Source organism: Gorilla gorilla, chromosome 12, assembly GCF_029281585.2.
Source record: "Gorilla gorilla gorilla isolate KB3781 chromosome 12, NHGRI_mGorGor1-v2.1_pri, whole genome shotgun sequence".
Classification (NCBI taxonomy): Eukaryota; Metazoa; Chordata; class Mammalia; order Primates; family Hominidae; genus Gorilla; species Gorilla gorilla.
In genome coordinates this window covers 51,696,730-51,724,658 of record NC_073236.2, presented here as the reverse complement: position 1 = coordinate 51,724,658, position 27,929 = coordinate 51,696,730, and the positions used below count along the sequence as shown (strand labels likewise).

The 27,929-nt window shown below is 38.7% G+C and overlaps 1 protein-coding gene across 2 annotated transcripts; it reads right to left on the bottom strand.

Moving 5' to 3' along the window:
* Positions 1–212: 212 nt before the first annotated feature.
* LOC101151870 (immunoglobulin kappa variable 1-12) lies at positions 213–22,997 on the bottom strand. Of its 2 annotated transcripts, none has more exons than XM_063695721.1 (2): positions 22,928–22,997; positions 213–2,962 (listed from the first exon to the last, which is right to left on the bottom strand). In XM_063695721.1, the coding sequence occupies exons 1-2, from the start codon at positions 22,980–22,982 to the stop codon at positions 2,616–2,618; spliced, it is 402 nt and encodes a 133-aa protein (XP_063551791.1). In that variant the 5' UTR covers positions 22,983–22,997; the 3' UTR covers positions 213–2,615. The 2 variants fall into 2 exon arrangements, with proteins under 2 accessions (XP_063551791.1, XP_063551790.1); XM_063695720.1 differs by lacking the exon at positions 22,928–22,997 and adding an exon at positions 3,088–3,165 and having other exon boundaries at positions 2,616–2,962.
* Positions 22,998–27,929: the final 4,932 nt, after the last annotated feature.

The following is a 27,929-nucleotide window of genomic DNA, read 5'->3' as shown; positions in this document are numbered from 1 at the left end:
GGTTGGAAAAATATTTTCGTGTAAGGACAACCATTTGGTAGAGTTTTAAAAATAAAGGCTACCAATAAATTTTCTGTAGCAAGAGTATGAACTATTTGTGGTCCAGAATACAATTTTTTATGGAATGTAACAAAATTATTTAAATGTATTCAATGTAGATAATAATTTTACAAATAGGCTTATATTGCATATATAATAGAAGAAACATAATTAAACATAAATACTATATATATTTGTAGCCATTTTAACAAATAAATATATATTTACTTGTACATATCTTAAATACATTTATGCACATTTTTCCACAAATAAGGTATATTTTAATTTTTTATTGAAATATTAGTTTTAATTTTGTCATTAATTTTCTTTTAATAACTATAATTTGATTACTAAATATTCACATTTATACCACCAATTTAAGAAAAAATACATGTGTGTATATATAGGTAGAGGCGTAAATACTGTATCAGTAAGCTTTTATGCGTTAATGATTGGTAACTGGCTAAATACACAACTCAGTGACTGATAACAGTAAACATTTGTTTTCATATTCATGGATGCTCATGTTCACAATCATCTGGCTGATCAAGGAAGGGCTCAGGTAAGTGGTTTCTCTGCATGGCACTGAGCTTGTCTTCAGCCTATACATATTAATTGTCTTAGGACAAGGCTGAACAGCAGTGACTACCCATGACTCAAGATTCTTCTGGCAGGTCACAAGAGTGAACAACATCCCAAACCAAACTGCACAGTTGAGTTTAAGTCCAATAATTTCTAACATAGCTTCACACATTTTAAATATATTCCTTTATTTCAGTGAGTACAAATTTTTAAGAAAATGTTCACTCCATTTAATTATAGAGGTGTTTTATCATTCCATGGACAAATAACTATGATTTCAACTTACAGTATTGAAAATATTTGCAAATGTAAATTTGCATTAATAAGAAACTGAAGCTGGATGTGTTTTCAACACATGGCTTTAAATATAATATACTTAAATGGCCTCATGGGAGAAAATTCATTTTAACTTACATAAATATCCCTTTTTGCCTCTCTTTTGTCCTATAGAGTTGCCCAATAAGAGGTCCTTCCATGAGATTTGGAAGTCAGAAAAGGATGACTCAATATTCTCCATTGGTACCTAAGACAGACACAGGGACAGGGATGAGGACTGGAGAAACACCTGAAAAGATGTTGTAGGAAGCTGAGAGCATCAGCACCCCCACCCCTAAGCTTCCAGACAGGACTGAGGACCACATGGTTAGATAGCCCATACTTTAGGGGCAGATGGATTCTGTTTTCTGAGGGAGCACCAGAGAATCCTGCTTCTAATATCAGCTTTCATGACTACTATATCCTTGGCTTTGAAAGGTTACAGTGTGAACGTTAATTGTAGGAATTGGGTCATTCTTGACATACCCAACAGAGCCAAGAAACCAGAAGGGAAAGACACTCAGGGTGTAAAATATTGTCTGAAGAATGCAATTGAAATAGGCCCTATTATCCCATGGAAGTAATGTTTATGGTTTTTTGAATAAACATAGAAATTGACTTCCCCAGTCTTAAAACTCAAGATAGTTACATTTGTCTTATCTGAGTTCTTTTTTCAGGAAACCCACCAAGAGGCCTCCAGATACTATCAGAGAGCTGAAACTTACATATCACTGAATCAGGACAGTGAGACGTCAGACCCTTCACACATTGTGATTGCCTCACTGACCTTCTGCTTCCTGTTGACAAAATTAACTTCATTACCCCTCCCTAATTCCTGTTTGCCCACATTTCTTCCCTGCTATATAACCCCCTAATTTTAGTTTGTCAGGGAGATACATTTGAGAATGGGGTCCCATTTCCACAGCTACAGCACCTGATTAAAGCCTGTTTCTTGGCAATACTTGTTGTCTTAGTGATTGGTTTTACATGTGGTGAGCAGCAGGATCTACACCAAATCCCTGGCATTTCAGTAACAAGATTCTCTGCAAGCTTCACTGCTTTGGCCTCTTGTAACCTGAAATCAAATTCACCCCCAACTTCTGAATAATTTAACATAATTCTAGGATTCAGTTTGTCCATCAGTGCTTACCATTCTGAGCTTGCCAGCTCCCAAAACTTTCTGGAGCCAATAAACTTTCTCAAAGAGCAATAGGTAACATTTTCCTTTTTTCATGAAACTCTAAGCTTCTCTTTGTTCTTTCAACATATTGAAGACCATTGAGTTTTTCTGTATGCCCCATTTAGCAAATATTTCTTAGCAAATAAAACATGAAATTTGAGATTCATCTCTATATTTTTATTTAGACTTCCATAGTTTATACTCTATTTCTCTGTATCAAGACAATTCCTGCTTAGAATATCTATAGTGGCTTCTTCTCTGTTACTTGAATTCCAAGTGAAGCCATAAACTAGACTCCTCAGGTGTCATGATCCCTGCCTTTTTTAAATCAGGAGAGGAACTGTTATGTCTGTGCACCTGGTGCTGAGAAAGAAAAAGAAATTGGGATGCAGAGGTGACTTCACATCCCCCTCTACCAACACCATCAGAGTGTGGCTGCATCTGAGGAACACTCTTAGCCGTTGGAGACATCAGGAGGAGCAGCTGGGGCAGCCCAGCCTCACACATCTCTTTCCCTGGGGGTTTTTGTTTGGGTGTGTAACACTGTGGGAGGGTCACTGTTATACTGCTGACAGTAATAAGTTGCAAAATCTTCAGGCTGCAGGCTGCTGATGGTGAGAGTGTAATCCGTCCCAGATCCACTGCCGCTGAACCTTGATGGGACCCCACTTTGCAAACTGGATGCATAATAGATGAGGAGCTTAGGGGCTTTCCCTGGTTTTTGCTGATACCAGGCTAAATAACTGCTAATGCCCTGACTGGCCCGGCAAGTGATGGTGACTCTGTCTCCTACAGATGCAGACAGGGAGGATGGAGACTGGGTCATCTGGATGTCACATCTGGCACCTGAGATTGGAAATACAAACACAAATGTCCATACAATTAATCATGTTGTAAGAGAACTTCCCTCAAGAGCCAGGCTGTACGGAACACACTGGGCTGAGTAAACTGCTAGGGTTCTCCTTCCTTACCTGGGAACCAGAGCAGCAGGAGCCCCAGGAGCTGAGCGGGGACCCTCATGTCCATGCTGTGTCCTGACTGGGTCTGACTCCTGCATGAAGTGTGACCAGCGCATTAATAAGTCTTCAGGGCGGGAGGATGTGCTCTGGGAACATGCAAATTAGCAAGGGGCAAGGCAGGCTGGGCACAGCTGCAGGGCTGGTTCATCTCAGTAACTCAGCACCAGCTCAGTGTCCCCAGGTGTACCAGGAAAGACCAGGGTAGCACAAATTTGTCTGCAGTGATGTGTTCTACTTTGGACTATTTTGTTATGAGAAATATTTTTTAGGCATTTTTTGACAATTTGAAATATTCCTCAGGAGTCGAAGGAGTAATGTGTTTCATTGGTGTATGGGGATTATTTAGGAGAATATTCTTGTTTGCAGGAAATACATAGTAAAATGTTAAACGGTACTATTCTCAGGTCTTCAAAGGACTCTCACATGATTCTGGTTAGGCAAGGGGGTACTTTGTGCTACATTTGCAACATTACTGTGAGTTTAACATTGTTTCTTTCTAAAAAAAAATTAAAAATAAAATTTATTGACATGATGCTATATATATTTGTAAGTATTAGGTAACGGTATTATGCCATTGTTCTTACCACTATAAGATCAAGCAATTTACTACAGATACACAGAGATGATACCATGTTTCCTCAGTGCATGCAGCACTCACACATCCACCATTATCAAGAGCTACAGGTCTCTTTAATACCCAGAGACTAAATGCGCTGCACCTTATTCTTGTTTTGGGCACCTTCATAGTCTACCTTCTTTTCTGCCATTGAGTATCTTTTCCTAAAGTTTATCTCTCTTAGTGAGGTCGGCCACTGCACAGAGCATGTCCCTGCCATGCACCATCAATGACACTTTCCTCTTTTACATTTTATCAGTGACTGGGGTCATCATCATGACCCAGACACCAGCCTGCCTGTTACCATTTTTAGGAAAGAGACAGTCAATCTCTTATCAAGCAATTTCCCATGTACATGGAGAAATCAGTTGGATCCAGATGAAACTGGACACGATTTGCACTCGTTATATCTCACATCTCTAATGTGCCAAAAATGTCCCAGCCTGGCTCAGTAGCAGGGGAAGTGGATCCAACTACATCAGCATCAGTGGGCTGCAGCCTAGGGCTCCACAAAATTTTACTGATGCCTGACTATGGGGAGACATCACAGTGCTGTAGCCCATGCACAAACCTTCCTGCTGCTTTGCAAGCCATCTGAATTTTAAGGGAACTTGCTTATATTGGGAGAAAGGAAGAAAGTTCCATTTGTCCTCTAAATGTTTGCTGAAAATAAACTGACATAAGAAAGACTAATAAGAGAAAAGGCAAACAAAATTCACTTAAAGTGCAGTGGAATATCACAGCAGGGTGATTACCCAGATAACTCAATGAGATTCAGGTGTTTATATTTCCTTTCTATAGAATTGGGAAGTGTAGGCAACCTAGAGAACATAAATGAGAATAGAAGTGCATCCTCAAAAGAACAGGTAACAGCCTGCCTGGATAAAGTATCAACTTCCAGTCTCTTCTATTTTTAATTCCTGTTTTGTGTTAATCTTCCTTGATATAAAAATTCTCAGGAAGAATCTTCTTGACAATTGGTTTCCTTCTGGTGAATCTGCTTTTAGTCAGATAAGGGATATTTAGGAGAAGCCTTTTTGTGCATTTGCTGCTTTCTCAATGCCTTTGGTTTTATATAATCATCATACCAATGCAGCATACTTTGGGATATTATTTTCTGGATTCTTTTACTTGCAACCCACATGCCAAAATCCTGTTCCAGAGAGATGCAGCTACAGATTGAAAGAGCAGTTGACCCCTGAACAACGTGGAGGTTGGGGCACTGACCACTGGTGCAGTTGAAAACCTGTGTAGAACTTTTGCTTTCCTAACAAAGAACTAATAGCTTACTTTTGACTGGAAGACTCAGTGATAAAATAAACAGTTGATTAACAGTTTTTAAAAGTTATTTATATTATATACTCTATTCTTCCAATAAAGTATGCTAAAGAAAAAATGTTATTGAGAAAACCATAAAAATTAGAAAATATGTTTACTACTTACTAAGAGCTTGCTCACAGGTGACACACAAAGAAGAAAATATAAGTGGGTCTGCAAATTTCAAACCCAATTTATTCAAGGGTTAACTGTACCATGATGAATGTAGCAGTCCCCATCTGTAGTGTAGGGCTTTCCCCTTTGCTGTACCTCTCTGCTCACTTCCAATGACCATATATATGTCTTATGTCCTTTACGGTCTTGGGCAGAGAGCTCTGTCTTCATGCATTGCTGGTCAAATGGCCTGGAATGTGTATCTCTTATGAAACTGTTATGGTTTGACTGTGTCCTCTAGAATCAATCTGTTGTGAAGTTAATTCTCAGTGTAACGGTATTGCCAGGTGGGGCCTATTGGGGTGTGTTTAGGTCATGGGTGTGGTGCCCTCTAGTGGAATACATTAATGCCAGTATAAACAGGGATTATGGGACTGGGATCTCTCTCTCTCTCTCTCTTCTGCTTGTCTGTCATGATAAGAGATGGCCTTCCTTGCTTTGAAGGACTCAACCCTCCAGGCATCATCTTGAAAGCAGAGAAAGCAGACCTTATCCTGCCTATGCCTTGATCTTAAATTTCCTATTCTCCAGAAGTGTGAGGAAATAAATTTCTGTTATTTATGAATTACACAGTGACAAGGAATCTGTTATAGCAGCTTGAAAGAGAACAAGAGAGACAGCTCACAATCAGTGAGGACAGGATTAGGTGTATACATACCCCAGCTTCCTCATCTCTCAGGTGGAATAGCCCAGAGGAATTTAGTATATGTTTTCACATGTGGTTGACCTTCAGTTATCCTGAGTCAGGTGGGTTGTTGATGTGTCTTTTACCATTCATCTTCTGTTCCCTTCCTCACTTTCCTCCTTTCCTCCCAGTGTAAATTTGCTGCCTAAACAGGAATCCTCATTGCTGGTGGACCCAAACTAAGATAGTTAAAAAGAAAATCATTATTCTTTTGTATGAGGGGTATTTCTCATCTGAATTCTTATCATTTCATTTTCTTTGACATTTGGAATATTCAGGAAGCACTTAATTTTTCTTTACCAATTTATTTTAGATTGGATTTATGCCATGATTTTTTTTTCTGTGTGTTAAAACCAAAAATTAAGTTGTAGGCCACCAACCAGGTGAATGGACTCCTCTTTTGGCAGAGAGAACTTCAAAGAAATTTGAAAAACTAGGTTAGGCCATGACTGGCAGGTGGGTTTAGATGTGCCTCATTATGCTCTCCTCCCTTTGGAGTTCAGACACAACTGACCAGCATTATCACTACTACAGAGATCTTTGGACTGACAAAACAGATGCTTTATAGCAATAAGATACCATACTCCAACATGACAGATAATAGCCCCTAAAGAAAATCTAAATATTTTATCCTAAAAATATTTCTTTGACATATTCTGCAGTGGCCCTGCAAAGCTGCCTGTTGTGGGGGGAAATTTGCATTCTGCAGAGAAACTCCTCCCATTACTAAGTCTTTTCCAAAGAGTCTGACTTTTTTTAAAGGTCTGATAAGCAACATTCACTATCTACTTTATCTGCTACCCACAGGATTCATCTATGTGACAAGAATCTTGGCTTCCACACCCCATTACCTAAACTCAAGCATTTCTTTATGATGAATTCAACTCTTTAGGCAGAGTTTAACTCTTTCAACTAGTGGCCCATCAGGAAAGCTTTGAACCCACCTATGACCTGGAAGCCCCTGCTTCAAGATATCCCACCTTTCCAGGACAAACTAATGTGTATCTGATATGTATTGATTTATGTCTTTGCCTGAATTTCTGTGTCTCCCTAAGGCGTATAAAACCAATGTGTAATCCAACCACCTTGGGCACGTGTTTGCAGAGCCTCCTAATGTTGTGTCACAGGCCATAAGCCTTATCTTTGGCAAAATAAATCTATAACTTGATTGAGACCTTTCTCAGATACTGTTTTGTTTACATTGGGTCACAAAATTTAAAAATCCTCTAAAATTATCTACACATCAATAAATCTACATTAGCAACAGTGGAGTGAGCACACTCCAACAGATAAAACTCACAAGTTACAGGAACCTGAGTCTAAGATTTTGTCCAGCTCTCTTGATTCATAAAAATACTTTGTGATTTTTTAAATTTTACTTTAGAGAACGACAATTTTGGGGAATATGTTTATTGTTGGTGGGATGAATAATGTCCCCACCCCAAGAGATGTCCATGTCCTCGTCTCCGGAACCCAAGTGTTATAGGAGTTATTAAGGAATTAATGTAGGCAGATAGAGAGGAAAAGGGGTGCTTGTGAAGGTTTTGTTATGTCAAGAAATCTCTAGAAAGATTTCTTGTCTAGCAGGAAAACACTGGCTCTTAGATCCAGGCTGGCAAGCTTTCATATGTAAATGCCCACCGTTAGAAACTGGGTTCACCCAAACATGGCGATTCCCACCATCTTCTTCCTTGTCCCCACATATGCCTGGCAACATGGCTGTCCCCATATATCCCCATGTGTGTAGAACATTATGGTGCCCTGCATTTGCATATTAAAAGGCTAGGGTGGGAGGGCCAGTTTTTTCTGTAGGCTACCTGAACGACATGCCTGGTCATACCAATCCCCTGAGCCCTATGCAAATCAGACACCACCTTCTCCAGCCTCCTTATATAAGGAGCCACTTTTCCGCAGCACATGGGGTTTTCCCTTTGTTCGAATCACCTGTCCCTCTGTCTCTGTATGGGGGGAGCTGTTTTCATCTTCCTTCATACTTGTGTATTAAACTTTTCTCTCCTTAAAACCACTCCACGCATGTCCGTGTCATTTTATCCAAACTGGCGTGAGACCAAGAACCCTGGTGTTCCTCCAGTCATCGGAGCCTTATCATAAGGATTCTTCCTTACATAGTAAAAAAAGAACTTGACAGATGGAAGTTAAGGACTTTGAGAATAAGCAACCTGGTTATCCAGATTAAATAAATATAATCCCCAAGGTCCTTAAAATAGAGGAGGAGGCTTGCAGTCAGAGAGGAGCTGGAACAATGGGGAGGGATGTGGTTTGAAGAAGGAAGGGGCCATGGAACCAGAAATGTGGGAGCACCTGGAAGATAAGAAGCAGAGGATCCAGTTCTCTCCTCTGGAGCCTCTAGAAGAATTACAGCCCTACTGACACCTTAACATAAGCTCAGTGAGACTTCTGACCCCCAGAACTACAGGGTAATAAATTTATGTTGTGTGAAGCCAATAAGACTGTGGCAATTTAAACAGCAGCGTTGGAAACTAATGCACAAGGAAGAGATGTCTTTCACCTCACCAAGTGCATGCTTGTCCTCTGTTCTTGGAAATATTTTTACCTTGTCTTCTGGTGTCAATTATGACACATTTTCTAGTATTTAAAGATCTGCTACCCTAAAATTCTATTTCCAGTAAAAGTATTATTTAGAAATGAAGGTCAAATTGAGAAGTCCTCAGCTGTAGAAAAACTAAGAGTATTGGCTGCTAGCAGATCCACTTTAAGCATAGCCAAAATGATTCCTAGAAAGGTAAAACTAAAGATCAAGAGGGGATATTAAATAATTTAGGGACAAAAGGCTACGAAAATGAGAAGAGAGATGAATATAATGCATTTCTAAATCATATGTGATATTTGTATCAAAGTTGTAACACAGTTTTGTTCCCAATATCTGCAGAGAAATTACTTTTAAAAAACCACCTATTTACAATGGGGGAGGAAAAATGATATAAAAGAAGGTAAAAGTCTATATTTATTTTAAATGGTAATATATTGACACCAACGTACTGTGAGAAGCTATGCATATAAAGGCAATATACCATGACAACCAATTTAAAAATCACTATAAAAAGAGATACCCCAAAATTAGGTAAAATTAAAATGAAATTGTAAAAATGTTCAAGTAACCCAAAGGAAGGCAGCAAAAAGAAAACAGAGAAGCAAAAAAAGATACAGCAAAAAAGTAGAGTGCAGACTTAAATCTTAATATATCAATAATTATTGATATATTAAATATGTAAATTATGAAATTTTTAAAAAGACAATTGGTGAATCAAAAAGAAATGTTCCAACTGTATATTGTCTATAAGACACTCACATCAAACAGCAGGATAAGTAGATTGAATATAATAGGAAGGAAAATGGTATACTATGCAAACATTAATCAAAAGAAAGAATCATTAGCAAATACTATTAACAGACAAAGTAGACTATAGAGCCAAAGAATTTTACCAGGGCTAGAAAGTTACATTACATAATGAAGAAAGTCATTTTGGAAAGAAGACAGAGCAGTTCTAAGTGCGTAGACACCAAGCAACAGAGCAATATAGTGCATGTGGCAGAAACTAACAGAACAATTACACTTGGAGATTTCAAAACCCCTTCTTAATCTTTGATAGGACAACTTGACAGAAAATCGGCAAGGATAGAGAAGAACTCAACAATATCATCAACCCATGGGATCAAACTGGCATTTATAGAACACTCCAACCCATAACAATAGAAGTTCACGTTTCTTTCTTCCAAGTGCCCACAGAACATATACCAAGATAGGACATATTCTGCTCACATAACGTTTCAACACAATTGCAATAATTAAAATCACAGTAAGTGTGTTCTCTGACCACAGAGTGATGAAACTAGAAATCAGTATTGAAAGTATAACCCCGAATTCTTCAAATATATGGAAATTATACAACACTGTTCTTTCCAAAGAACCAGCCTTTGATTTGCTTGGTGTTTAGTGTTGCTTTTTCTGTTTGCAGTTTTATTGGTTTCTGCCCTAATATTTATTATATATTTTGCTCACATTCTACTTCAGATTTAAATTGCTCCTCTTTATGTAGTTTCATAAGGTGGGAGCTGTGATTATTGATTTTATGCCTTTTATTTTTTCAAAAACACTTCTATGCAAATGTTAATATACGTGCATACACACGCATAAATATGTGCAGGTGCATATGCATACATGTGGCTTTAATACATAAATTACCCTGTAAGCGCTGCTGAATACCTATGTGTATTTTCTTTCCTCTGAGCTCAAACCCCACTCACTTGCAAACCTGGCCACTTAATCTGCATGTTTATTAGCATCTCAATCTAGAATTGAACAAAAATAACAAACTCCTTTTATTTTATCCTGATTTTCTCGGCTGCTAATACATTTAACATCAGTAAATCAGAATCTATCTAATAGATTAAGGCCAAAGCTGCCAGGTCACTCCTAATCTGACTCTTCTCACATAAAGGAGTATAAATGACATTAATTTAAAAATATGATATCATCTGCTTATGTCTCCAATAATCTTCACTGCCCCAAGACTAGTTTATGCCAGGGTTCACTTTGCCCAGATGAGTATCTCTTCTGCTTCTCACAGCCCAACTAGAGTTGTTACTCTACTGAAAAATAAATATGACCATGGGGGTACATCGCTTTAAAAAATTCCCAGAATGTCCTGCTGTACTTAGAAAGCATTTGCTCCTCAAACAGAAAATGAGGGCGTCCTTCATTTCACATCAGTCATATGTGGTGATCTTGAAGACACTGGGAGAAAACAGCTCTGACCTGCCTCCTCTCAGACTTTCTCTTTCTCCCCTTGGTTAAGTCACTCTCCTCATAGTGACTTTCTATGTCCTTCCCGTGTTCATACTGTGTTCCTCCTAAGAGCCTTGATTGTCATGAACCTCGATGCCCTTCAGAAACTTCTCTTCAGGTCAGTTCTTCTCCTCATCCAGGCCAGTCACCTCCTCAGAGGAAGCAGCCTCTGCCTCCCCAACTAACTGACTCCATTTCCTTATTAACCACTTCCTCTTCCCTTGCCATTTTTTTCCTTTATGACCCTTATCCTTTTCTAGAATCTTCCTGTTGATTTATGTTTAATTAAACATGGCCTTTTTTTTCCACCAGAAAAGATATAGGTAAATGAGAGTCAGACACTGACTTTCTCAAGGATGCAGCCTACACACATTCCTGGTCCAGCATAATTGCTCAATTTATACTTTACTGAATGAATGAATGAATAAATGAATGAAAAGTTAATGAGCAAGAAACTCTCAAAGACATAATCAACACTCGTGACCTATACACATTGAAAACAACCCACTGAATGTACAACATGGATTATTCTGAGTAATGAGAAGTATGAACAGCAGTGTGCTGCTCTTCATAGTCAGAAAGAATGAGAGGAAATCGAAGAAAGGAATTGTTTCCTCAGCTGCATTTTGCATTTGCCAGGGAGATAAGGAAGACATCCAAAGTCCATGATAATCAGGTATGAGGATTCTTATCTGCCTTACAAAACAAGCAAATAGGCTTTGCAATCACAAAAAAATTGCAATAAACATGACTACCCTATCACTTAACTCTATTGCCTCCTGTTCACAAAAACAGGTTGTATTAGTTAGCTCTTCTTGCAAAACAAACCAGCTCCAAACACAATGCCATAAAATGAGCATGTACAGTCTTCCCTCAGTATGCATGGGAAATAGGTTCCAGGACACCCTGCAGACATTCCAATTTTTGGAGACTCAAAATCTTTATGTAAAATAAGCAATATCTGTATATAACATACACATATCCTCCTGTACACTTCACACCATCTCTAGCCTACTTATAATACCTAACACATGCCTTAACTTGTGTGGATTCATCCAAGTGGTACTCAGCACATGGCAAAGTCAAGTTTTGCTTTTTGGAATTTTGTGGATTTTTTTTCTAAATATTTTTGATCCAGGTTTAGTTGAATCCATAGATGCAGATCCCATGGACAGAGGGCTGACTGTATTGCTCCTTATAATTCTGAGGGTCAGCTCTGTGGTTCTTCCATATTGGGCTGGCTGTAGCCTATGGTTCTGTTGTGACTGGATGGTCTGATGTGACTTCTTTAACCTATCTAGAAGCTGGTTCAATGTACAGGTTGGACAACATTTGGTATCAATTTACATGGGTCAGGGAGATGGGTCCTGTTCTCCAACCTCTATTAGGTTTGTCCCCAGATCAACTCGGGGGTTCAAGTCTATTCATTGTGGGTTGTTTGGGAGAAATTCCACACAGACCATTGGTAATGACTAAAGCTGAACTGCTGTCATTTATTGCTGTCAGCAGTTATTGTTATCCTCTGAAATGCATCTTATATAATCAAGGTCTCCCCAGGGTGGCTGAACAGTGCAGCTCAGCTCAGCCCATCCAGTCACTTCCCTGGATGCCTGCAGGTGTGAGAAAGGCAATATGCTCAGTCACAGGAAAGCAGGGGCCCACCCTCATGCTGAAACCTGCATACACAGCTTTCACACAGTTTCGTTCCAAAATACAAAGACTTCATTTTCTTTATACTTAAAACAGTTATACAATTTCTTTCTATAATATCCCCATGTTTTTTAACTAATTTGAATGTTCAGAACTGGATATATTTATTATTTCTGCGTTAGGTGATCTTAGTGACTTATGGCAAGAGTGAGTTAATAGAGACAAGATATGGATTAGCCATGGAACAATACAGAAGTGTGTGGATTCAGATAGGATAAAGCTCAAAGGGGTGACAAGTAAATTCTTTTGCAGAAACAGATTCTCATAGATCACCACTAGTTAAGGTCCACATTCAAAGTGCAATGGCATGTCAGCCACATTTTGTAAATGGTCAGCTCTGCAGAGTAAACTTGGCCAGCACATTGCAGGACCAAAACTACCGATAAAGGTATGGGGAAGATCAACCATCACAGAAATAATAGTTTGAAGGAGTTCTCAGTTATTTATACTTGGATGTTCAGCAGAACGCTACAGTGAATGAAGCTACAACCTAAAAATTTTAAACCTTTTAAAGAGGTTTCCCTTTTCTCAGGGTATTTCTCAGCAAATAATAATAAAAAATTTGTGGATAAACTACTTGAACAATTGGCTGCAATATATCCCTTCCCTGCACTCATCCTTTGGTCGGCCTCATTCTAAATGAACTCAGATGTTGCCCATGTGTCTTGCTCAGGCCAATAGGATAATAGCAGATGTGACACAAGTGGAGTCTTGGAAAGGGCTTGCACATCGAAGCTTTCCTCTCTCACGCAGTGCTTGGAAACCCTAAGGTCACAATGAGAATAAGCCTGTGCCCATCTACAGTCAATGTCAGTGGCATGGCTGCTCTTAGGTCTATTATTTTTTCTTAAAATGTGTGTTAAGTTTGTTGTGGCCAGGTAACAAATTACCACAAATTTATCAGCTTAAGACTACACCCATTTATCATCTCTCAATTTCTGAGTCAGCAGTCGGCACATGGCTTTGTTGGGTCCTGCCCACTGGATTTCACAAGACTGCCACAGTGTAGACTCGGCTTCATTCTCACCTGAGACTCCCCTGAGAACATAGATACTTTAGAGCTCTTTCAGGTAGTTGCAGAGCTCATTCCTTAGCACCTCTATCTCTTAAGGCTTCAATTTCTAACTGGTTTTTGGTTCAAGGCTGCTCTCAGGTCCTAGAGGCTGTGGACAATTCCCTGCCGTGTGATGCTCACACAGGCAATGCCCACATGGCTGTTTGCTTGTTCAGGGCCAGCAGAAGGTTTCAGAGAGTGTCTCTTTCCAGTCTGCTATGACAGAGGCTTATAGAATACAATACAATCATTGGAAAGACATCTCATAATCTCTGCCATACCGTATGGGTTAGAAGCAAGTCTAGGTTCTGCCTGTTCTCTGTGGAGGTAGATTATACAATTTTGTGACTCACTGGGGAGAGGGTTCTGCTAGGGTGTTCTGGCATCTTTAGTTTCCTCAAATATATCAGGTACTTGTACTGAGTGTGAAATCTGTCCTGCATCTACTGGCAGTGACTAGTCCTGTCACCCCTGGGAACATCTGGGGAGGCATACTTTATAAGAGATGTTTTAGGATAACCCAGCTCCTGTTGGTGAAGTATAACATTTGCAAAATATCCTAATTTTTGTGATTTCTAACATGTCTTCAAGGTTACTTAATTGCAATGATCATAAGCCAATTATCTCTAAATATCCTCAAAATTTATATTTAATAGTGGAAAAATGAATTATTAAGGAGTCTGCTAAATAAGACTCAGGGAAATAAGGTCAATACCCAATTGCCGTTGCCCACTGCTAGACTATGTGAGACAATTTTCATGAACAATAGAACAGATACTGCATGCTAGACACTGCTGTGAGCACCACTGGCCTGCCACCTCTAGAAATGTTTGCAGAACGAGGGCAATTGTTATGAGTCTCCAAATATAAATATAATATGGAATTGTTTTGTTTGTTAAATAAAACTTTAATTATTTCTATCATTATATAACATCAAACTTGATACTCTCTGTCTTGGATCCAAATATTATTAGAGCATTCCTTTAAATGTGGCATATATGAAGCATATGGTTCTATATATTTATTACTGGAGTATAAAAATCAGTTAGTATCAAGTATTGCAAGCTCTGACTATCATTTGTTCAGTTTTTACCCTTCACTTTCCACATAGGTGTGATCATGTCTTGTGCATTTATTCATATTCATTTGATACACATTGTTATGTTCTTGATATGCATTTTTCTGATATCACAAAGTTGGCATTCCTTTATTTATTTATTATTATTATACTCTAAGTTCTAGGGTACATGTGTAGAACATGCAGGTGTGTTACATAGGTATACGTGGGCTATGGTGGGTTGCTGCACCCATCAACCTGTCATCTAGGTTTTAAGCCCCACATGCATTAGGTATTTGTCCTAATATTCTCCCTTTCTTTGCCTCCCTCCTCCTGACAGGCCCCAGTGTGTGATGTTCCCCTCCCTGTGTCCATGTATTCTCATTGTTCAACTCCCACTGATGAGTGAGAACACGCAGTGTTTGGTTTTCTGTTCCTGTGTTAGTTTGCTGAGAATGATGATTTCCAGCTTCATCCATGTCCCTGAAAAGAACATGAACTCATTCTTTTCTATGGCTGCATAGTATTCCATGGTATATATGTGCCACATTTTCTTTATCCAGTCTATCACTGATCACTTTCCCACTTTTTGATGTGGGCATTTAGTGCTATAAATTTCTCTCTCAACATTGCTTTAGCTGTGTCCCAGAGATTCTGATACATTATGTCTTTGTTCTCATTGGTTTCGAAGAACTTATTTATTTCTGCCTTAATTTCATTATTTATCAAGCAGTCATTCAGGAGAGGGTTGTTCAGTTTCCATGTAGTGGTGCGGTTTTGAGTGAGTTTCTTAATCCTGAGTTCTAATTTGATTGCACTGTGGTCTGAGAGACTGTTATGATTGTTATTTTTTTGCATTTGCTGAGGAGTGTTTTACTTCCAATTATGTGGTCAATTTTAGAATAAGGGCTATGTGGTGCTGAGAAGAATGTATATTCTGTTGATTTAGGGTGAAGAGTTCTGTGTATATATATTAGGTCCACTTAGTCCAGAGCTGAATTCAAGTCCTGAATATCATTGTTAATATTCTGTCCCATTGATCTGTCTAATTTTGACAGTGGGGTGTTAAAGTCTTCCACTATTATTGTGTGGAGGTCTAAGTCTCTTTGCAGGTCTCTAAGAACTTGCTTTTTGAATCTGGGTGCCCCTGTGTTGGGGGCATATATATTTGGGATAGTTAGTTCTTCTTGTTGCATTGATACCTTTACCATTAAGTAATACTCTTCTTTGTTTTTTTATTTTTGTTGGCTTAAAGTCTGTTTTATCAGAGACTAGGGTTGCAACCCTTGCTTTTTTTTCTTTTTTTTATTTCAATTTCCTTGGTAAATATTCCTCCATCCCTTTATTTTGAGCCTATGTATGTCTTTGCATATGAGATGGGTCTCCTGAATATAGCACACCAATAGGTCTTGACTCTTTATCCAGTTTGCCTGTCTGTGTCTTTTAATTGGGGCACTTAGCCCATTTACATTTATGGTTAATATTGTTATGTGTGGATTTGATCCTGTCATCATGATGGTAGTTGATTATTTTGCACATTAGTTGATACAGTTTCTTCGTAGTGTCATTGGTCTTTTTGGTATGTTTTTGCAGTGGCTGGTACCGGTTTTTCCTTTCCATATTTAGCACTTCCATCAGGAGCTCTTGTAAGGCAGGCCTGGTGGTAACAAAATAGCTCAGCATTTGCCTGTCTGTAAAGAATTTTATTTCTTCTTCACTTATGAAGGTTTGTTTGTCTGGATATGAAATTCTGGTGCCTTCCAAATCATCATTTTTTCTCATATCATCCCCAGATACATGATATGGGAAAATCAACATTTGGAAGCTCATCTGTGTCCTTCTGGGTTGACTAGGAAGGTGTGACATGATTGCACAGTAATTTCCCTAACCCTTGAGTCACTAAAGTCCTAAAGCCCTGTGTGATGCACAAGTTACCCCATGAGCTTGCAGCGACATCAGGGCACAGCCTTGAAGTTCAGGCAGGAGTCTATTCAACACTTGATTCTTTCTAAGAGATACTTATTAGTTTCTATCTGGGTTTGTAGCTAAACCCAAACCCCACTGTCATAGGAACCCCAACAAACATGAGCAACAGAGCTTGGTTTGCACCAAAAGCTGACATCTGCTTTCACTGCTTGCTTTCACTGCTGCTGCCCCAAATCCTACTGTTCTCATTTCTATTAGGCAAAAAGTTGCCTTATATTATCTTATATTTTTCAAAATTCTATTGAATATGGCATACAAATGTATACTTTCTAAATTCTTCCAGACTTATTTCTTCATTTTTGAAACTCAGATTGAGAATTCAGAAATCTCTCCTTTTACTTCATCTTGCTGTGTCTGACTGATCAGACATTTCACACAGGACTTTTGTTTTTTAGTAGATTTAACAACATCTATTTAGTAGCTGAAAGCTGAGAATGTCAACATTTTTACCTGGCTACTCTCTGCAACAGTGGTATAAAAAGGGGTCATTCCACCCCCTTTCCTGGAGAGAGACAGGTGCAAAAAAAAAGTGGAAGTGTGAAGCTGGGAAAAGAAAGAGAAACAGTCTTCATACGCCTAAACTAACCCAGGTACATGTACACCAGGAACTATTTAATCAAAATAAAATCCAGAAAAGGTGTTAGTTTTGGTTTGGCATTAACCAGTCTTAAATATAAAGTTGTTATACTGAATGGGTTCAATTGACCAAAAAATGTAGGGAAGGCAGGAAGGATTAGGATGTGCTTTCACTCAGCTTTATCTGCTGTCACGTCTGGTTACTCAGGGGGGCACTTGGATCCCCTCCATTGTCCTGCTGGTTCTGCCAGGCCAAGGCTGTTAAATCTGGAGGGGTATCATGTGTAGACTTTTGAGTATATACAGGGAGAATATCAGAGAAAGGCCTACCAGACTTTACTGGATATAGTTAATCTGACGTGGGCTTTTGGAGAAAAAAAGGCTTTAGATGAAAAGTGTTGGACAAAGTCACACATGGCTTGTCTAAAAAAAAAAATCAAATACAACTTGAAAACTCTTGCTAGAGAAAATAGATGACTTTAGAAAAAGGTGAAGTGACACTTCAGTTTCCCAAATCACTCTTCTTCATACACGTTCACTTAGCTTTTTTTCACCTTCTATCCCTGAGGTCTTAGAAGGGCCTGAGCTAAAAGGAATTTGTTTCCATAGGAATCCAGCAAGTAAAAGCATAAACAACATCAAATAAACTACATCATTATCATAGAAGCATGTCAAAGAAACTAAGATTAGGTTGTGAGTTATGGCACAAGTATTAGAGAAATAGAGAAAAGATTTAAAAGATAGAATAAGACTTACACAAGAAAGCAGGACAGCCCTATGACAATTGAACATATCATAGGATAATAGGTTGTGATAATGGATGGTGAGAAGAAATGGATTGGACAGATAGGCATGGGCGTGATTGAAGATCTGAGCAATTTAGCATAGATCAAGACAGAATCCTTGGGATTTAAAGTGTTGTGAACTGGATAGTGGAAAAATCTGGGGATGTAATGCACTTGGATTTAACACTATTTCCAATAAGTTTCTGCTAAGTTAGGCCAGTTATGATAATGATGACTATTACAGTGCTAAGTATTATAGCAATAAGTATACTGAAATTAATAGCAGCATATATTATCTGTTGGATAATATTCTAAATGTTTTACATTGTTTAAATTGTAAACAGACCTGTGAGGTAGAACCTACTATTGTCACAGCAAAGCAGGTATAGAAACTGAGGTAAAGGGAGGTTAAGTCACTTTACTAATGTCACACAGTCTGTAAGCAGTAAGCTCTGTCCCCAACCCCAAGGGTTTGACTTCAGGGCCTGCCAAGACAATGTCTGGACTGTTGCATGTGTCTTGCCTGGCTGTACATGAAGCTCTAATTCCAGAATGGATGAAGATGCCGGTAGAACTTGGTGTAGCATTAATAAAATTGTTTCCTTCAGACCAAGAGAAATGTCCAGAGGGCAAAAGAGTTTAACTGCTTAAAGGAAAGAAGCAGATTTATAGGAAATGGAGTTCTGGAGTGCGAACAGAGTTTTTCACAACCATTAAGGAGAAGAGAAATTGAGTCTAGTTTGATAGATGTGTTGTGCAGAATGAGTGGTGTGGAGATTAGAGAATCAGCCAAGGAATTGTCCCCTGCCTTCCTGGATCGCATCATCATCTGTCTTCACGGCAATTGTATCGGTACCCTGAGGGTCAGAGACTGGGTCTTGCTCATCCATGCAGCTGTGGTCACCTTTGCACCTGCAGTGCTGGAGTTAATTGAGTGTTACTTTTTGAGGCAGCTTCAGGACCCTTGGTAAAAATCACTAAGCATCAAGCAAAAGGCATTCTTGGAAGAAAATTCTAATCAGCTCTTCATTCCCACCTGATGCAATATTTGCTGCTGCTGGGACCCCAAGTTCTTGATCCCAATTTTGTTTTTTCTTTTATTTATTTATTTCTTTTTTTTTTTTTTGAGATAGAGTTTTGCTCCTGTTGCCCAGGCTGGAGTGCAGTGGTGAGATCTCAGCTCACTGCAACCTTCACTTCCTGGGTTCAAGTGATTCTCCTACCTCAGCCTCCTGAGTAGCTGGGATTGCAGGTGCTCACCACCACGTCAGCTAATTTTGCACATTTAGTAGAGACAGGCTTTCACCATGTTGGTCAGGCTGATTTTGAACTCCTGACATCAGGTGACCCACCGCCTCAGTCTCCCAAAGTGCAGGGACTACAGGAGTGAGCCATTGCGCCTGGCCCTTGCCCCTTTCGTAAATAGAAATTAACACCAGACCACAACAGAAATTTTCTCAGGCAAAGTTTAATAGGTTTGTGGCATGAGCAAAGCAAGGGAGCAGACTATGGGTAACAGATCCCAGTGGCAATGCTCTGAAGTGCCCAGCTCTTACCATTTTAAGGAAGCTGAGGGGGAAAAGGAATGACATACAAGCACGTTTAGACAAAGTTTTCTTTGCATTTGTGCAGCGGAGCGTCATGCCCTAACATATATAACATGATCAGGAAATGGAGAATAAGCTCTGCCTTTGGTGGATATTTTAGTATTACAATGAGATTATAATGAGGAAAAATCAGTGAAAGGTCAGTGCTGGAGACCATCTTGTCTTCAGCCAGCTAGATCTCATTTGGTTCTTTGGAGCAATGCCAGATCTTGCAGCAATCTTACAAGATGACCAGGTTCTTATCAGGAACGTTAGAGTTCCACTTTAGAAACCTTGAGAGGCCAGGGGCAGTAGCTCACACCTGTAATCCCAGCAATTTGGGAGGCCAAGGAGGATGGATCGCTTGAGGTTAGGAGTTTGAGACCAGCCTGGCCAACATGGTGATACACCATCTTTACTAAATATACAAAAAATAGCCAGGCATGGTGGCGTGTGCCTGAAGTCCTAGCTAGTCAGGAGGTTGAGGTAGGAGAATCGCTTGAACCTGGGAGGCAGAGGCTGCAGTGAGCGGACATTGTGCCACTGCATCCCATCGTGGGTGACAGAGTGAGACTCTGTCTCAAGAAAAAAATAAAATAAAACCTTGAGAGACATCTCCGAAGGAGATAAATGGTTGAGCTCTTCCTTTTATGGATAGGATTTTGGCCTAGTCCACTAAGTTGGGAGAGGACAGCTTTTTGCTATGGAACTGGAATCAGCTATGTTAAGGGAGGCAAGAAGGTTGGAGTGGAAACATTCCTGGACATGTGAGGCCCATTGGGATCCTGAGAACAATGTCTTTTTCCTGCCACAACTGATTCTCTTCCTTATACTCTCACAATCATGCACCAAGAGAGACAACTAGGCACATTTTGGGTAGAAAGAGAGAGATGGGGCCACAGGTTTCTATTTTGTTCCTAACAGTCCTTTTCCAAACACCATCTCAGTGACTCTAGATGACTGGTGAGACAGGAGAACACAGGCATTAAATTCTGTGACCAAGGACAGAAATTCTAAACTCAGGCTGAGCTAACAGCCTTTTCTGACCTGATCACCTGGGCAAAACCTGACCAATATAATATTTACATTTCTAACCATACAGATAGATTAATTTTATAAAAATTGATGGTATAGATATGAACAGTTGGTAATCCATTCAGAAAAATATTAAGAAGAAACTGAAACTAAATGATATTTGTGTATAATGATGGTAATTTGTGTCATTAAAAAAATGTGCATATGGTATATAACCACCCAAACTCAGTGGCTAATAACACTAAGCATTTATTTTCCTGTTCATGATAACAATCATCTGGTTGATCAAGGAAGGGCTTAGCAGGGTGGTTCTGCTGCAAGGCACTGAGATTATCACCAGCACTTGGATAGGGTTTGATCTGGGACCCAGGCAGGGTCTAACCAAGGTACAACATGCCTGTGGCAAGTAGCAGGAGTGAATACAATCCCCAAACCAAACTGAATAGGAAAATAATTTAAATCCAATTATTGGACTTACATTATTTGCCTTTTCAGTTTAAGTCTAATAATTATTATAAGGACAATAATCTCTAACCCAGGTACACACAGTTTTAATTTGTTCTTTCCCTTTGGTAAATACTAAAGTTTCTAAAAACATTTACGGCATTTAATTATCAAGGTATTTGATCTATTGATAAAAAATAATGTTTTTTTTAACTTTTACAATCTTAAAAATGCCTTTGAAAGAAATTTTGCACTAATTAGAATTAAAGCTGAGTGTGTCTTTAACATGTGGTTTTAATATGAATGGACTCTGTAAAAAATATACATTTTGAGCTGAGGTAAAATCCTCTAGAACATAGCTCCTGAAAATTTCAGTAGATTACCCCTACACTTGTTAAAATGCAGATTGTAACACAATAGGTACAAGACGCATTTGTTAGTTTGCATTCATAACATGCTCATTGTGATGCTGAGGAGGCAGTTGAGTTGGCAGCTGGACAAATTTTGATTAGCAAAGTGTTTTCACATTAAGGAAAAAATATACTTTAGGAACACTTAGGTGTCTTGCTTGTTTTATCAAGAAAGTGTTTCTTTTTTTGTCAAAGAATTGCTAGGTATTCTAAACAATTTTCTCCTTTTTCTGTTTACTTTATGACATAGGAAGTTTTCTTGCAATAATCCCGAACTTGCTAATAAGACATGGAAGCACATGCAAGGATATTCTTGGGTCATCCCAAATCTGGAAAATCCTGAGATTTGGGGAAATATTGACCTTAATTGGTTGTCAGCTCTCCATTCCTCATTATCACCATCATTTCTGGAAGCACATTTCACAAAAACCCTTTTCCTGCTATGGTTTCTTGTAGAGTTGCTCAATAATGGGCCCTCATGTCATATTTAAGAGTCAGAGGAGGATGATTCAATATTCATTGACACCTGCAGGTAGACACATGGACTGAGGTGAGGACTGGAGAATCACCGAGTGACGTGCTACAGGCAGCTAAGAGAATCAGCACCCTAACATCTCTACTTCGTAGACAGGGCAGAGGACCACATGTTTAAGCAGCCCATATATTCAGGGGCAGATGCGTTCAGGCTTCTGGTGGACCACCAGAGAGTCCCGTATTTCTAGTATCAGCTTCTCTGTTTACCACACCGCCAGGTATGGATGTTTGACTCTAATTCCCTGTTTTAAAACAATACCTTCTTGAAATCTGTAGAGTGGTTTCTATTTTGATGTATGAACCCTGACTGATGCAACAACACAGATTCCTCAGGTATCATAATTGCTATCCATTACTAAATCAGGGAGACGTTGTCATGTCTGTGCTCCTGGGACTGAGGATGAAGAAAGAGAATTAGAAAACAGGGGAGACTCCCTGATCCCTTGTGCCAAAAGCTTAAAAACTTGTATACATCTGAGAAATGCTTTCAGCAGATGGAGGCACCAGGCGGAGCCTCTGTGCAACCCAACTTCATACATTTGTTTCACTAAGGGGCTTATGTTCAGGCTTGTAACCCTGTGGGAGGGTAACTGAAGTCCTGTTTACAGTAATAAGTTGCAAAATCTTCAGGCTTCAGGCTGATGATGGTGAGAGTGAAATCTGTCCCAGATCCCCTGCCACTGAACCTCGATGAGACCCCAGGGCGCCAATCTTTTGCATCATAGAGGAAGAGCTTAGGGGATTTCCCTGGTTTCTGCAGATACCAGGCTAAATCACTGCTAATGCCCTCACTTGCCCGGCAAGTGATACTGACTCTGTCTCCTACAGATGCAGACAGGAAAGATGGAGACTGGGTCATCTGGATGTCAAATCTGACACCTGAGATTGGAAACATAAAAACAAATATCCACACCATGAATCATGGTATAAGAGAACTTCCCAGAAGTGCCAGAGCACAGTGGGCTAAGAAAATTCCTAGTGTTCTCCTTCCTTACCTGGGAGCCAGAGCAGCAGGAGCCCCAGGAGCTGAGCGGGGACCCTCATGTCCATGCTGTGTCCTGACTGGGACTGACTCCTGCACAGGTGTGACCAGCCTATTAAGAAGTCTTTAGGGCAGGGGGTGGTGCTCTGGGAACAAGCAAATCGGCAGGGGGTGGGGCAGGCTGGATACAGCTGCATGGCTGGCTCATCTCAGTAACTCAGCACAGGGGCAGTGTCCCCAGTGTCCCAGGTCAGACCAGTGCACCTAGATTTGCCTGCAGAGAATGTTTCTTCCTAAAGGATATTTTGTTACCAAGTACATCTTTGAGCATTTATTGGCAAAACTCGAAGTGGTTGTGAGAACTAGATGGAATAATATATTTCAATGCTGTATTGGGAATAAGTAGGAGAATATCCTTGTTTGTAAAGAGTGCTTAATAAAGTCTTAGAGAGTGGGGCTATCAGGTCTTCAACACACTGTGAAATTGTTCCAGTTGGGAGCGATACTTTGTGACATACATACTACATTTTTGTAAGCATGAAATTGATCTTTTTTTAAGTAAAAAAGAACACTTAGTCATGAGCAAGTAAAATGTTCTCAAAAGCATTTTGTAATGGCCCTAAACCTATGTTATTACCAGTCTAAGCTGAAGAGGTTTACTGCAGATTGACAAAGAGGATGATATTGGGATTCCTTAAAGCATGTGACATCCACAGTTCCTGCATTGTCCAGAGCTATAAGTCTCTTTAATGCTCGAGTTTTAATGGGATTCATTTTATTCTCTGTTTGGGGACCCCCATATTCTACCGCCTTTTCTGTCATTGTGAATTATTTCCCACGGTCCATCAGCATAAAAGTCTGACTAGCAATGCTAAATCTGATTACTTTAAAACAGTTTTTTTTCTTCTTCTACTATAGGAGCCTTGATTAGCATAAACTTGAATCTTTGTGTTAGTTTGCTTAGGATAATGGCCTCCAGCACCATCCACAGTGTTGCAAAAGCCATGATCTCATTTTTCATAGCTGTATACTAAGTATTCCATGTTGCATATGTACCACATTTTCTTTATCCAATCTACAACTGATGGGCATTTAGGTTGCTTCCATGTCTTTGCTATTAGGAATAGTGTGCAGTGATGAACATACACATACATGTGTCTTTATGGTAAAATGATTTATATTCCTTAGAGTATATATCCAATAAAGAGATTGCTGGGTCAAATGATATTTCTGTTTTAAGTTCTTTGCAAAATTGCCAAACTGCTTTTTATAATGGCTGAACTGATTTATATTCCCACCAGCAGTGTATAAGCATTCTCTTTTCTCCATAAACTCACTAGCATCTGTCATTTTTAAGTTTTTAATAATGGCCATTTTAACTGGTGTAAGATGGTATCTCACTGTGGTTTTGATTTGCATTTTTTTAATAATTAGTGATTTTGAGCACCTTTTCATATGCTTTTTGGCCGTTTATATGCTTTTTTGAAAGGTGTTTGGTCATATACTTTGTCCACTTTTTAAAATAGTTTTTTTTTTTGCTTGTTAATTTGCTTAAGTTAGTTGGAGGTTTTTTAATGAAAAAACCAGAATAAGAGAAAAAGAGGAAAATATAATACCACAGAAAACACAGACTGTGGTAAGTATTGCCTCATGGATATATGTGTGTGTGTGTGTGTGTGTGTGTGTGTGCATATATATATATATTTATGATACATGCTGTGTTTATGTGTATAATGATGATCCAGAAACTAAAGGGTGACTGGTTTAAGGACTGCCTATGTTGCACTGAGGCTTCCTTCTTTTCAAATTATGAACTAAAGGGTACAGCAGTACTTGCATGACTCTCAAAAATTCTAGCAGCATGAGATAGAGGTAGAGGAGATTTACTGAGATAGATGCATTGGAAGCTGTAGAAGCTCGTCTTGTGGTGTTGTGGATGTTGTGATTGTAGTAGTTGTTGTTAGTACAGTGGGAGTAAAAGCAGCTTGAAGATTTACAAGCTCTTCTCTTCCTCATACTTACAACTCCCTCTAGAGATGCATCAATGATTGTACAGGAATCTCTGACACCTCTGGAGAAATCTTGTTAGCTCAATCCAGAATCTTACCTGATAAATGTTTTGAGTCTCAAATTATGTGAAACTAGGGTGTAGAAAAAGGACTAGAGCAAGGGAAAAGAATGTTCATGCCTGCACAGTGGTTGTAGAAAGGTAAATGGGGGGCTTTATAAGTGTGATGATGTGCCAAACCTCTGTCACCATGGGGAGAGAAGCATCAAACCAGGATCACTTCTGGAAGAATCATTAGGTTATTTTAGATGGAAGGAACTGTGAATTCCTTGCCAAATAGATTTTTAAAATTCAAAGCTACTCATTACGTGTTAATATTATTTAACTTCTTTAAATATACCATGTGGTAGAGGGCACATCCACTATTTCAATTCAGGGTTTGTATGCCTATGTGAATTATACCATTAAAAACACAGCAAATTCCATATTGGTTGGGGAAGAATGTTGGAACAGTAATCAATTTCGTGAAGAAGAGGTTTATGTCACAGCACTTTCCACAGTATTACATACAAAAACAGTGAATGATCTCATATCCACAAGAACCAGCATTTCTCATGTGCCACATATGCCCTCCCAGAAAGAATTGAAGTCTGTGACAAGTTGATGAAAGGGGTAGAAAAAAGAATAAAGCCCCAAAACACAGCATTATAAATGGAAAGGGGAAAATCATTGCAGAGCCTATGATGATAAAAATACAAAAGGTGGATATTCTGAGTATTTTTGTGGCAACTGGCTTGACAGAAGTAACAATAAATTTGTATTATAAATTTACCCAGAATGGAATTTCCAATTTTATATCTGCCTGACTGGTGTCTTGATACCTTATCAAAATTACACAAATTTTCAAGAGATTCCAAAAGAATAAATACTCCCAGACTTATCGTGTGAGATCACCATATACTCCAGTCCAAAAACAAACAAGGACCTAACAAACGGAGAAATTAAATGCTGGTATCTCTTGTGAACATAAACACAAATATTCCGAAAAATAGGGAAAGAAGGAAAATATAATCATTTTTATATCTATACGTTTGTGAACACACATGGTTAAGTGTATTACAGTTTTTATGCTAAGAACACTTGATATGTAATTACAAGTTCTAAAAAACTGATATTAAACAGAAGATGTGACAGTTCCATTTTCCTAACTTTTAAAAGAATATTTCATCTTATTTAAATATTATTTTTATTTTTGTATGACTTTTTGTTTCGCTTAGACTTTTAGTTGAAATGAATAATGAATGTGTATTAAAAGCCTACCATTTTGATTTAATCTATGAAGGGTATTTAAATTCTCATTCTATAGAAGAAAAATCCAAACTCCTTAGAAAAGAGAGATCTTGCCAAGAGATACACAGTTCTTGTTTCAGAGCTGAGATTTTCTCTCAGATATTCTGGCTCATACAATTTTCAGTACACTACAGATAGAAGATGCAAAGACAACATTACCCAATTGGTCTTGCACTTACTTTGTTCACTGTTAACTAAGTTTACTGAAAAAAAAATTACAATAAAATACACTGTCAATGAACTGTCACAAATAAATACATCTGTAGAACCACCTCCAAAATCCAGACATAGAACATTTCTATAACTCCCAAAAGTTTTGACCCACTCTTTTGGAATCCACTTGCTTTCCACCGCACAGATCAGGGAATTCTTGATCTGCTTATTGTCAGTACAGATTCCAATTTCTTTTTAAGGGTTTCATATAAATGAAATATAGCATGTGCTCTTTTGCATCTGGTGAATTTTGTGCAGCATAACTGCTTCTCAGATTCATTGAGATGTCATGTGTTCTAGTTATGTGCTCATTTTTATTTTTGAGTGTTATTTAACTGTTTGGTAATTTTATAATGGATCCTTTCACCTGTTGATTGCCATGTAAGTTGTTTCCACTTTGGGCTATTACGGATAAAGCTGCTATGAATGTTCTTGAACAAGACTTTGTATGAACATATCTCTTTATTTCTTTTGAGCTAATACCTAGGCGTGTAGTTGCTGGGTCTTACAGTAAGTGTTTAATACTCTGTTCAACTTTTTCCAAAGTGGCTGAAACATTTTACATGTCCACCAATAACTTATTATAGCTCCACACCCTCCAACTGCTGTTTTGATTTTTTTTTAAGATTTTACCTAATTGTCACTCAACAGTAACCAGAATAGCTAGTGATTATTAAGCTATGTTTTTCTTACTATTTTCTTGTCAATTTTGGTGGTTGATGTGTTTCAGGATATTGAGAATAGAATCAATGCCATCCAAGCTCCTTTTCAAATAATTTTATCAAGCCATAATATTTAAGATGGTAACAGGATATATACAAGGTGTGTTGGGAGTAGTAATAAGTGTTTTCAATATTTATTATTATCGTACTCCATAAGGCAATATGTCTTCAATGAAATAGTGTTTAACTAGACTTAGGATAGAAAGGTTCTCATCTCAACCCTAGTATTCAATATTAGGAAAAGTTTAAGGAAAAAAAAAAACATCCAGGAAAATAAGTCAGAGAGTGTTTTGCTAGTCAAGAAAAACTGCAACACTGATGCTCTTTTAATGCCAGGCCTTCACAATAATTTCCACTCAGATCATTTGGTGGCCTCCTTGCCTTATTCTCCTTATGGGACTTCATTCTGAGGGCATGTGACATCACAGAGGGAGCAGTGCACTTGGGTACAGAAATATGGCTTAGGAGATTGTCTGGCCTTAGAGGTGGCTGCAATGGAATATATATTTTCAAGGAAGTTCCCTGTTAAAGCTGATAAATTGTTAGTTAAGGCAAGGTGCAGGGGCTTATGCCCATTATCTTAGATGTTTGCAAAGTCAAGGATGGAGGACAGCTGAAAGCCAGGAGTCCAAGACCAGCCTGGAAAACATAGGGAGACCCCCCCGTCTGTAGAAATAAAAGAATGTTTGGTAAGACGTGGTGTGAACAATGACATCTGTAAG

Excerpts from the sequence above, each read along its gene's own strand:
- LOC101151870 (XM_063695721.1), bottom strand. The coding sequence starts at position 22,982 with ATGGACATGAGGGTCCCCGCTCAGCTCCTGGGGCTCCTGCTGCTCTGG. Across the intron at positions 2,963-22,927 it reads CCTGCTGCTCTGGCTCCCAG|GTGCCAGATGTGACATCCAG; the intron begins GTAAGGAAGGAG and ends TTCCAATCTCAG.